The sequence below is a fragment of the Danio rerio genome, chromosome 6 (assembly GCF_049306965.1).
Source record: "Danio rerio strain Tuebingen ecotype United States chromosome 6, GRCz12tu, whole genome shotgun sequence".
In the NCBI taxonomy this organism is placed as follows: Eukaryota; Metazoa; Chordata; class Actinopteri; order Cypriniformes; family Danionidae; genus Danio; species Danio rerio.
The window spans coordinates 23,917,501-23,930,059 of NC_133181.1; the positions used below are offsets into that span (position 1 = coordinate 23,917,501).

Here is a 12,559-nt window from a genome sequence, read left to right on the forward strand (position 1 = left end):
AACAGACTTGGAGTATCTGACAAGTAAATGCAAACCCTTTTTCCTCTGCTGTGAGTTTTCATCAGCTGTTTTTATCAGAGCAGTGTATATAGCTCCTGATGCTAATGCTATATCAGCTCATAGCCTCCTCTATAATGCTATTAGCTCCCAACTAAAAAAATACCCAGAGGCAGCACATATAATTGTTGGAGATTTTAACCATGTGGATCTTAAAAATAGTGTTTCCCAAACTCCATCAGCATGTAAACTGTGCTACACGTGGGACCAATCTATTAGATAAAGTATACTCTAACATTAAGCGAGGCTCTAAAACAATACCAGCACCTCATATTGGACAGTCTAACCACCAGTGGTGGGAGTAACGAATTACAACTACTCACGTTACTGTAATTAAGTACATTTTTGGTGTAATTGTACTTTCATGAGTAGAATTTTAAGCCTGTAATTTTACTTGTACTTGAGTACAAATTAAGCTGAGCAATCTACTTCGTTACTTTTAAAATCACAATTCGTTACAGAGTACTGTAAATAAATTAATATTTCAGCCACGCACTGACCAGCATTTCGGTAGCCAATAAAAAAAAGCTCATCTTAACGGACCAATGAAAAGCCTGGTACATTATTTGAACCGAAAAACAAGTTCAGGCTACTGCAGATTTACGTGACCGTCATCATACAGTCACAAAGTTATCAATTGACATATAGAGATTTAAGACAGAAGAAATGAGGAAGAAATAGCAGAGGATGAATGCATGGCCACACCCGGAGGAGCTGTTCACCTACAGGTATATAAGGAAGAAAGGGGATAGATGCACTGATGTGAATAGCTATGTTATCATCTAAAATGCTAATGAAATGTATGCTCAAAACTGGAATATCGCATAAAAGACAGCAAATAAAGCAGCTTTTCTGTCCATCAAGTCAAAGAGAACAAAATTGCCACCTTCTGATTAACTGGCGACAAATATCAAAAGTAAAAACAGAATTTGCATCAGTAGGAGCAGCTGCATGAATAAATTATCTTCATTTACTAAGTGACTTGCGCATCAGAAGGCAATCCTGCACGCAGTGAACGCGCGCTGGCGTTTGAAGGCGTGAGACACAGAGTGCAGGCACTCTTGACAATTCTGGAGGTCATTATTAATATAATATAATACTGAAATGGTTGAGGCGGTTTAGAATGATCAAAACAACACTTAAGATGTTTTACAATGTGCTTAGCCTGCTGGTTTGTCCATTCACATACATTTTCAAAATATATGCGCATTATAGCGTTTCCATCAACCGTTTTTATGTGCATATCCAAAAAGCGCAAAAAATAAGTGGATGAAACCTGCCCTCTGCTGTGCCATCCGGCTTACACAGGGTTTCCGTGGGGTCATAAAATGTCTAAAATATAAACATCTAAATTTTAGGCCTTAAAAAGTCTTAAATTCGCTGTTCTAGGTCTGAAATACGTTTGCACAGGTCTTATTTGTCCGATGTCCACGTAACGCTACTCCTAATGCTCATTTAAATAATTTTTTTGTTGTTGCTTGGTTTCGTGGTGGTGTAGTTCTTTATTACTATTTTCACTAGTCCTATTGTGATTTACAGTATTAAAACTACAATTAATACCAGCATGCAATAGCTCAGTGCGCGCGGCGAATGTGACGTCATCGCCGTGTTTGCGGAGGTTCACTTTGGATGCGCGCGACATGATTTCGGGTGAACAGTTCGCGCGGCGCCACGCTTGATTTGAGTTGAATTTGAATCGCTTTGAAGAGATTTTGTCTGTAACAGTACGACTGTACAGACATCTTAACTATCCGACCATGCGTGATCAGCATAGAGATAACCAGATGACCAATAATTCTTGGCTAGAAATTGCAACAGCCATGGAAAGGAAGTGTTTTGTTAAAGTTTGGAAAAACCTGGGGGATAAGTTTGTTACAACAAAAAAGAGGCCATGGCAAAAGTGGAGACCCAGGTGGTTTTAAGATTACACAATATGTTTTTCCACCATTTATAGGTTTTACACTGATGTATCATTTTGAAGTTAAAGCAATGTAACAAAAATTAAGTAACAAATTAGGTATTTAATAACTGGACAATAATATATGAACCCATCGACTTACAGTAAACTGATGCCCAATTTCTAGGCTTTATTGGTGATGATGGACAGGATTGTTGGACCATTATTGCCTTTTCAGCTCATTAGTAGAGGACAGAAACTAGCCAGACAATAATGTGTCAATTGTTGAGTGGACAAAAAATGTTTTTTTTTTTGCTATTATTCTTGCCAGAATAAAAAAAATAACTGTAGAGTAACCCATGTTCTGTTGTCATTGAAATTTAACTTTAATAGGTAGAACTGTCCGAGATATAAACAAAAGTGAGTGATGCATCAAACTTTGATTTAAAAAATCTTGAATAGTTATAAAACTTTATAATCATTAATTATCTTTTTGGCTTAGTTCCTTTATTAATCTGGGGTCGCCACAGCGGAATGAACCGCCAATTTATCCAGCAATTGTTTTACACAGCGGATGCCCTTCCAGCTGCAACCCATTCTCATTTACAACAGCAGACAATTTAGCTTACCTAATTCATCTAAAATGCATGTGTTTAGACTGTGGGGAAAACCGGAGCATCTTGAGCAAACCCACGCAACACGGGGAGAACATGCAAACTCCACACAGAAATGCCAACTGACCCTGCCAAGGCTTGAACCAGCGACCTTTTTGCCTTGAGTCGAGAGTGCTACCTACTGCCCCACCCGTTACCCAACTTTGTAATCATAATAAATTATAAAATAATGAAAAATAATTATTTTTAAAATCTTGAACAATATTAAAGATATGACGTAGTCTTAAAAAGTCTTACATTTGACATTATGATATCTGCAGAAACCCTTTTTTTTTTACAAGACTTCAGTCTATAATCTGAAAAAAAAAACATTATGGTAAGAAGACAACTTAATTTGTGTGATATTTAATTTATTAATAATATGTTTAGGCACTAGGCAGTGTTGTTCTGTGGTTTCTGATGGTTCAGTTCGTGAATTAGGTAATTAACAAAGTTTCTCCATAATTTGCAAGTGTTTTTTTAATTTATTAAATCATCTATTGATCGTACAGATAGAAAGGCATCATTTGAAATTATTAAAAGTCGTGCATTTGTGCATATTTCTGTTATCGTTATACTCAAAATAGCAAAACATTGTTTTTGTAAAATAATCATGGTGCGCAGTGGGTATTGCTATCGCCTCAAAGCAAAAAGTTTGTTGGTTCAAGCCCTGGCTGAGTCAGTTGGTGTTTCTGTGTGGAGTTTGCATGTTCTCCCCATGTTGGCGTGGGTTTCCTCTATAGGTGCTCTATAATTATAATCTATAATTAATGCTGTTTACACAGTTTTAAAAGTGTTTATAGTATCTTTAAATGTGTTATGTAAAATGTGTTTTACTGCCGGAATCTTGTCTGACTCCGCATTTATGGATAATTCCACCAATATCGCCAAGCTAAAAAAGTAATTTATAATTTTGTAATTTGAGTAGTTTTTACGAAGAGTAATTTGTACTTTTACTTGAGTACTTTTTAACACCAGTACTTTTACTTGTAATTGAGTAAAATTTCAGCAATGTAACAGTACTTGTAATTGAGTACAACTTTTTTGTACTCTTACCACCACTGCTAACCACATATCCCTTTTTATGCTGCCAGTTTATTCTTCACTCAGGAAAAGAGACTCCCCTTTTCTAAAAATTGTTACAGTATGGCCAAAGGGTGCATCCTTACAGCTAAAGGACTGTTTTGCTCAAACAGAGTGGAGTGTGTTCGAACTGGAGGAGTACACTACATCAGTACTCTCTTACATTAACCACTGTACAGACACTGTCATCACTAAGAAACACATCAGAGTGTATGCCAACCAAAACCAAGGGGGAGTTTAGGATTTGGCTGAAGGTAAGGAACACCGCCTTCAAGTCTGGCGACAAGGAGCATTACAGTGCTGCTAGAGCAAACTCTGAAAACAGGCATCAGAGGTGCCAAGTTGAATTATAAACACAAAATTGAGGAATACCTCCACAGCAAAAATTCGAGACAAGTAGCAGGAGAGCTTAACTGCTTCTTTGCCCGCTTTGAAAAACAAACAGCAGAGGAAGCCACATTGCATTCACTATCAAATTCCAGCCATGTCTTCACAGTAGGGGACGAGGATGTCAGGAGAGTGCTGAGAACAGTAAACCCCAGAAAAGCAGCAGGACCAGATGGCGTTACAGTTGAAAGACTGTGCCGATGAACTTGGGGTGGGGGGGGGGGGGGGGGGGGTATGTATACATTTTATACACTTTATATACTTTACTTTAAATTTAGAAAGCTGCTAGAAAATGCACTTGGACTTTATACACACATCATACGCACTTTTAGTATTGTTTTGTTACTCCTTTAATGATTAATCACTGTTGCCATTTTATCTTTATATCTCTTTTTAATTGTTGTTGTTTTGGATAAATAGGCTGCACTGAAGGGAAGGGCAAATGTAAATTTCGTTGTTTTTTTTACAATGACAATAAAGATTCTGATTCTGACAATGTTTTAATTATTATACAGAATTTGAATAAAGAAATAGTGATTGATTAAAAAGTTTCCAATAATTTACCCTGCAAAATTTTAAAATTAAACTAATTAAATTGACACTAGGTGATGCCAAATGACGGATTTGCATTACTGAATCATTAATTTGATTGATTCATTTGAACAGCTGATTCATTTAGAAGCAAAACAAGTCACTGTCTTTATAATTGAGTAGTTGAATCACTGACTCACTAATTCATTTGTAAACATTTATTCATTAATTCACATTCATTCAAAACTTGTGTTGCATGGAGCTGCACAGCCAGTTTGCTGTGACAAATTGTTTATGAAATAAAGCAAAATCAGGCAACAGTTTTAGTCAAAGTTGACTAAATGACTGTTGTATTGAAACAATATCACATTTGCAAATCACTTAATCAAAAACTTTGAGAATGGATTTGATTAACATTTATCTGATTAACGTTTATTGAATGTCCATCTCACCTCAGCTGTCAGGCCTGCCTTGCTTACATCTTCACCTACGTTCAGTCTTTAGCCAGCCTTCCAGTAAATTATTCATTTGTTTTAACACATTTGGTGGCTTCTACCTAAAGTTCCTTTATGTTTAGATGTTTTATAATGTTCATTATCGTTGCACAACCTCTCCTCATTTTGCGAATTGCCACTGCTCTTAAACTTGACTCTGTCTGGTCAATGCTCAGCCATTCATCACATGTGCTGATCTTAAGCTTAGAAAAGTCAGTCTCACAGTTCACGTCAGTTTCATGCAGCCAATTAGAAAGACACATAAGCGCGATATACCTGCAAGTTACCATGAGAAATAATTTTAAAACAAAATGCACACAGGTCCACTAAGACCATGGCACACAGAAAATCTTCCGGTAGTACTGATAGACAGTACATGCATGTTTACACTGTATATTAAACAGTCTCTAAAACAGGGGTCACCAATCTCGGTCCTGGAGGGCTAGTGTTCCTGCAGGGTTTAGCTCCAACTTGCCTCAACACACCTGCCTGGGTGTTTTAAGTATACCTAGTAAGAGCTTGATTGGCTTGTTTAGGTGTGTTTGATTAGGGTTGGAGCTAAGACCAGCAGGACACCGGCCCTCCAGGAACAAGTTTGCTGACCCCTGCTCTAAATGAATATTACTTTAGTAACAATAAAGTCAGTACCTAGTCAGTTTTAAAACGATGCATATGCCATCCTTTATCCGTGTATTACAATCATTCATTCATTCATTTTCTTTTTGGCTTAGTTCCTTTATAAATCTGGGGTCACTACTTCAAAATGAACCACCATCTTTTCCAGCATATGTTTTACGCAGCAGATGTCCTTTCAGCTGCAACCCATCACTGGGAAACTCCCATACGCACTCATTCACACACACACTCATACAATACGGTCAATTTTAGCAAACCTGATTCACCAGTACCACATTTCTTTGGACTTGTGGAGGAAACCGGAGCACCCGGAGGAAACCCACACAAACACAGGGAGAAAATGCAAACTCCACATAGAAATGCCAACTGACCCAGACGAGGCTCAAACCAGCAACCTTCTTGCTGTGAGACGAACCACGTCGTCCCAGTGTATTATAATCACATTTTCTAAAAAAATATTCCGAAGAGTAACAATAGTCATCAAGAGCAAGAGTGTCAGCATTAGAAACACCTGAATTATGGAGACAAGGAGCATATAGCAAGAAAGTCACTGGGAGTGTGAAGACTACATTACAATTATGAAACATAGCTTTAGATATCCTTAAGGGCTGCTGAAAGACACAGACTGGACAACTAGTAACTTTCCACAACTAAATTCAGAAAGAAAATGATAAATCACAAAATGTTCTAGGCCTTCCTTCACACTTCAGTCTTGGTCCTTGCAAAACAATAGGCCACTTGTGACAATTCTACTGATTGCCCATTGTATTCAAGACAAGTCTTTGACTACCTATTTTTTTTTTTTACGATTATTTCAACTTTTTTTAAAAGTTTACATGAGCTTGATTAACATCATTGCATCACCATACTATCCACGGTTCCTCTAGAGTTTTATGCAGTTTTGGATGTTTTATTTTTAATTTTTCGACTAAAACTGCCAACACGACCAGCAGAGCTGTCTTCAAAGACAGAAATCTCAAGGATACTGAGTTGAGTGGTTCGAACGGATCTCTGTGTAGGCTTGTAAGCACTATAGCGAGATACAAAGAGGGCATGTGAGGGGCGCAGGGTGGATTTAATCTGCATCATCAAATTGAGCAGAAATGACAGCAACATAAACATTCAATGTGGAAGGCGACACCCTTCGCTCCATCGTACCTGAAAAAAAAGAAAGCACCATGCTGATCTGGCAAGACTGAGGGTCTTCTTGGAGAGAAGCGCACCATTTAGTAAATAGACTGCACTTCAGGACCTAGACATGAGGAGCAGGTGGCAAGCGAGCTGAGCATGCGGTGGGAGCGGATACCCCCCATGCGGTTGATATACGCTACTGTCACTATGTTGTGCATACTGACAAGCACATGTTTCCCCACTAGCACCGTAAAAAATGGGGCACAGCAAGATACACTGTCAACAGCTCCAGGCAATTGACATGCCAATGCAACTGGTTCCTTTCCACCCACCCGCAGCTGCATGCCAACAACACATGGCCCCCCACCCAGTGCTGGATGCATCCGTTGAGCAGAAGAGATGCCAGGACACTTGATCTAGAGGCACTTCGGTCTGTAGGTATGCAGGGAGCAACCAAGAGCTTAAGGCCTGGTGACACAGCGGAGTGACAGTCACCCGGTTCTCACCTGCATGCCATGCGCATTTGGGGACCTGATTGTGAAACCAATGCTGAAGCACACTCAAAAGCCTCTGAAATAATTTCAGTGAGACTACCGTTTTCCTGTTGAATTCTCTTAAACAGGTTAGCATCAGATCATGGTGTTCATGGTGACCACTTAAAGCTGAGTCTGAGTCTGATGGTGACCACGGAGACAGAGAGAACCCGAAGGGGAGGACTTTGTGCTGCCAGGCTCAACCTTCAAAACGGCAAAAACTGTCGGTGGTGTGGAAGAATGGAGACATGAAAGTACATATCTTTCAGGTCTATTGCTGCAAACCAATCCTGAGGATGGATGCACCGAAGGATGTGCCTCTAACTGAGCAATGTGAACGGCAGTTTGTAAATGGAGCGGTTTAAAATGCCGGTTTAAAAATGCAGGTCTAGAATTGGAAAAAGCCCAACGCTCTATTTGAGCACAATGAAGTAAAGTCTGTAAAACCCGCTCCTCATCTCGATTGCCTTCTTCGCTAAGGCGCACAGCAATCTCCTTGTGCAAGACAGGATAAACACAGGGCTGACCTTGGTGAAATACACACCCGTGAACTTGGGAGGCCGTTGGCCTGATTATGATCAATCTGATCATGCATATGAGCGATTGCGACGGGCTGGGCAGCGTTAACCAGGCTGGCAGAGCTAGCGCAAGTGGCATTATCATTAACAAACCAGCGGTGCGCTCCCATAGAAGAGCAGGAGGCAAGGGATTCACTCTCAGCTTCCTACCAGGGTCCTGAGAGGGGGCTGGGAGTGTGCGAGAAAGGAGACCATTGTCTAACACACTCAGCGCCACTGGCGAGGTGCATTGATCTGCAAGCTGGAAGGCATAGTGTCCCAGACTGGCAGTGTTCCGGCTGTCACATCCAGAGAAGGAGAAAAATGCTCTTTCATAGAGAATTTGGCAGCCACCGGCCGTGAAGCCAGCAGACTGGCATTGAAAAATGCCATTGGATGTTGCGATGCCCTTCCCTCCACAGAGGGAAAGAACAAGTTTGCTCTTCCCCAGATGGCCCGTCTTAGGGATGATTAATGGCCCGTTTACTGGACCTAACAGCAACACTGGGCATGGGCGCTGGATGCCTGTGGGGTTTTTGATGCTGCCGCTTAGCCGGAGGAGCGGGCGGAGCGGGCAGGGGTGGCAGAGCAGGTCTTGAAGCTGCCGGGGTTGGAGATTGGTGGACTTTACCCATCCTAATGGACTGTTCTTTGACGGTAGTAAATTCCTGAGTGAATTCAATGACATTGTCGATGAACAGGCCAGCCTGGGATATGTGCATTAAGTAAACAAACTTTGTCAATGTCACACATATCATTCAGGTCCGGCCAGGTTGTGTGGCCATCATCCTTTCTAGGGCATGAGAAGATGACTTGGTGGTAAGCAGAGCATAGTCGGTTGCCTGTCGGGCCTGCACTTAGTAGAGCTGATACGTGGCCATTGCAGATACAGTTGGAGATTGAGGAACCAAAGACTCTCTCAGTACCATGAGGCTCTGAAAGCGAAAAGGTGCTTAGCCTTGCATGGCTGGCATCTTTATACACAACTAATTTTAATTGCTGCCAACTGCATCATTGGCCCATTTTATTACTCTTTCAGATGATTGGCTTTCGGGGAAAATACCCTTATATCCAGATTTTATTTAAGTTTTAATTAAGACCCTGTAAAAGGGGTTAGTAGATTTTTTTTCTCGGCACTTGATATATAACTACTGAAATCTGATTTGAACATGTAAGCTGAATTTCAAACCTTAGAGTATGTAAAAATGTATTTCATGTTTTTGTTTTTGTACAGATCATAAACAAATAGTAGTCAGACACACTGAAAATACCTTATTTTTGATTTGTTTAAAAAAAATTAAATAATATCGAGAATATAAAATACAGTATTTTTAAACTTACCACATAGCATGCATGTATGTGGGTGGCAACCTGGGGCTGCTGACTGGTGTACAGTTATATGACCTCATAATTCTCTCAGCCAATAGGAAATTGCGAAATAAACTGGCCACCAAGAGATCCTGACGAAATAATTTCTGAAAGAGATCTAAAGAGAGATAAAAAAGGTTAAAGTAATCAGACATGACACATTATAGCACGCAACTTCAACAAGAATGCAAGTAATTTGTTAAGTAATGCAGTCCAACTTTATAATAAGTGTCCTTAACTACTATGTACTTAAAAAATAAATACAATGTACTTACTGTGTTTATAATGTATTTGAGAACACGTGGTGCTTTTGAGTTGGGATAGAGGTTGGGTTATGGACAGGTTTGGTGGTATGGGTAGGTTTAAGGATGGGTTAAGGTGTATGGGATGGCCAACAGTGGATTTACAAATGTTTATAACAAAAGTTAATTACAGAAGTAATTACATATATGTATTTAATCAAGCATAAGTACAAAGTAAATACATGTTTTTACACAATAAGTACATTTTAACAAACTATTAATTCCTGGTTAAGTACATATTAGTTAAGGCCACTTAATATAAAGTGGGACCAGTAATACTCACATTTAATGGAATCCTATGATAATGATATGTGTGCACAGCATATAAACCCTAGAAATGGGCATAACGCAGACTTGCATTTCTCTTATACACAATAATTAAAGAGGTAAGAATGTACTCAAACAATCACAGCAGGTTTCTCCTCAGGAATAAAGAAGAGTTTAAAATTATGGACGTTATGGTCATTGAAGGTAGAAAAACTCAGCAGTCTGTCATTTTGATAAAATTATATTAAAACACTTTACATAAATTTATTAAAAGGGTACTATAGGCATTTGTGTTAATCTGAACAAACCTCTCGGTAGGACATTCCATGCAATTGTGTCAGTGATAGCTGTGAAAATCCAGTTCAGCTCTCCTAAAGGTGTCCTCCTGTCATTCAGCCTTCCTGGTATCCTGAGAAAAGTTCAGAAACACATGAAAAATAAGTAAAGAATAAGCATTAAATAGATGAGTAGGGCTAACATTGTATAAAAAATATATAATAAAAAAAAACATAAATGCTCAATAAATAAAAAGATATTGAGATACAAAATGTCATACTTTTTATTGAACTAAACAAAAACAAAACTCCATTTAAGCTAAAGAATGCCACTAGACATTTGTATTAAGTTACCAAACTGAGCTGAGATATATAATTGACACCACCAAACTGAATTTGCAATACTTCAACATTTATTGTAAGAACTACATTTGGAACTGCTTTTTTTCTATAGATCCCTACAGTACAGTTGACATGAGTTATGATGTATCTGTTGTGTATTTGTACGTGGTAATGTATTGTGAAGCCAGAAACAATTTAACACAGTGTGGATAATAAAGTAAAGTCAATTTAGAAGTGAAGCAACTGAAGTGGAATAGCAAAATGATAGATCAAACCGTTCTGGGGGCTTCACTGTCTTTTGGCAGTTTGGAAATCTGCCTCTTAGAATGAGCAATCCAGTCATAGTGGTAGTGATAATTCATCTTCAAAAAATGCAAGTGTGTGTATGTGTGTGTTTGTGTTTGTACTTGCCTACCTAAGAGGGGACATTGATGTTGCTATACAATCACTAACAGGGGATCTGGAACCAAGATTGGGCATCTTTATAAGGTAATTTTCAAGTAAAAAGGCCTCTGGTTAAGTTTTTTTTTTCTTTTTTGACCAAGAGGTGTCCTGGTTGTGTATGTGTGTTTATGCTCATTCTCAGCAGCTCCTCTGTAGACTGGAGCCATTTTGCACATGTCGTTCACACACACTCCTCTATTGTCTCTGAATAGCTAATGGCTCTGTGAGACTCTGAGGCCCTGTTTACACTAATATGTTTTAGTTTTAAAGTGGTGTTTTAGAATGAAAAAGATCTACGTCCACACTGGCATTTCACCTAGCGTTTCTAAACAGCTCTCTGTCCACACTACATCGTTGAAAACACACATCACGTGACCACACACACTCTGGCATGCACTGCAGCGTATGAGCTCCAGGCAGTCAGCAGGTGCTTTGTGCACAGAACCCCAGGTGAGAGCTGTGCACGTTAGATGATTTATCAGTAATCTACCGCTCGATCCTATTTTTGTTATACATGATATTTAATTCATCTTGTCTATATCTAAAGACATATTCCCCGACTTTGGTCTTTTGAATCTATTACTTTATATCTATTATATACTTTTAATGGCAATTATTGATTATTAAAGCAAATATTCAGCAGAAGAGACAGCATATGCTTTGTATTTTAGGCTTCGTTTTGTTCTAAATATGCATACAGAGAAGATAACAGTCATATTAATATGTAGCTACACGATGCCTTAACATTTTGTGGTCTGTTAAATTGTTAATATCAAAATAAAATTTTTTCCTGAAGTCATGTTTTCATTTTATTGCTGGGATAGTCAAACAACATAGCCAGGGTGATGTGAATGAGGTTATAAACTACACTGTTCCCTTTGAAAATTCACCCGAACTTAGAAGGAAAGGATGCAAGGCTGAACTTTCTGTAGGCTACTTAATAATAATGAGGAAAAAGCCTCAATGAGATAGGTGTATGTCTGCAGCCACGCCACCGTTTTCAGATGTCTCCGTTTTCCACCATCCACACTGACAGAGCAGAAGCGTTTTAAAATGAAAACGGCCTCTTCAACGTTTTCAAAACGCTCCATTTTTAGTGCATTTTCAGTGTGGATGGAAGGTGTAACCGTAGCAAAACGTATGCATTTCAAAACAAAAACGTATTAGTACAAATGGGGCCTAAGCCTCTGAAAGACATTTATCTCCTTTAAAGTCTTAAAACATAACTTTACTCATCTAGAACATTTAAGATTACAGTGGAGCAAAATATTGCCTGAATTATTTCCATTATTATTTCACTCTAATTCTGTAAAATTCTTTTTAAAAATGTATTTAAATTTAAAAGGCTTAATAAAAGCAGCAGCTTATATTAATTTAAATGGGGGGTTTACAATACGATCTTACAATGCAATCTTGAAACTGGACATTACAAGAAATGTAAGCTTGCAGAAATTGGCAAAGAAAAGTGAATTAGTAAATGACCCTGATCCCCTTTTGGATAACAACAAATGATGCCTGTTTGTTTTACTTGTTATTCGACACAAACTGCAGAGATTCTGATGCAGAAAAATCAGTGATTTTATTACTGCTGAATAGTTTTTA

General features: G+C 38.7%; 1 protein-coding gene across 13 annotated transcripts in view; it reads right to left on the reverse strand.

The window, feature by feature from the left end:
* rptor (regulatory associated protein of MTOR, complex 1) overlaps nucleotides 1-12,559 on the reverse strand; it is a 272,362-nt gene that overhangs the window by 173,398 nt on the left and 86,405 nt on the right. For all 13 annotated transcript variants that reach the window (XR_012407926.1, XM_073954060.1, XM_073954059.1 and 10 more), the window contains 2 exons: nucleotides 10,205-10,305; nucleotides 9,301-9,445 (listed from right to left, as the gene is read on the reverse strand). Coding sequence is in view for 12 of the 13 variants with exons in the window: in XM_073954060.1 (XP_073810161.1) it covers nucleotides 9,301-9,445; nucleotides 10,205-10,305 (246 nt within the window). In the remaining variant the exon portion in view is untranslated. The remainder of the gene's footprint in view (nucleotides 1-9,300; nucleotides 9,446-10,204; nucleotides 10,306-12,559) is intronic.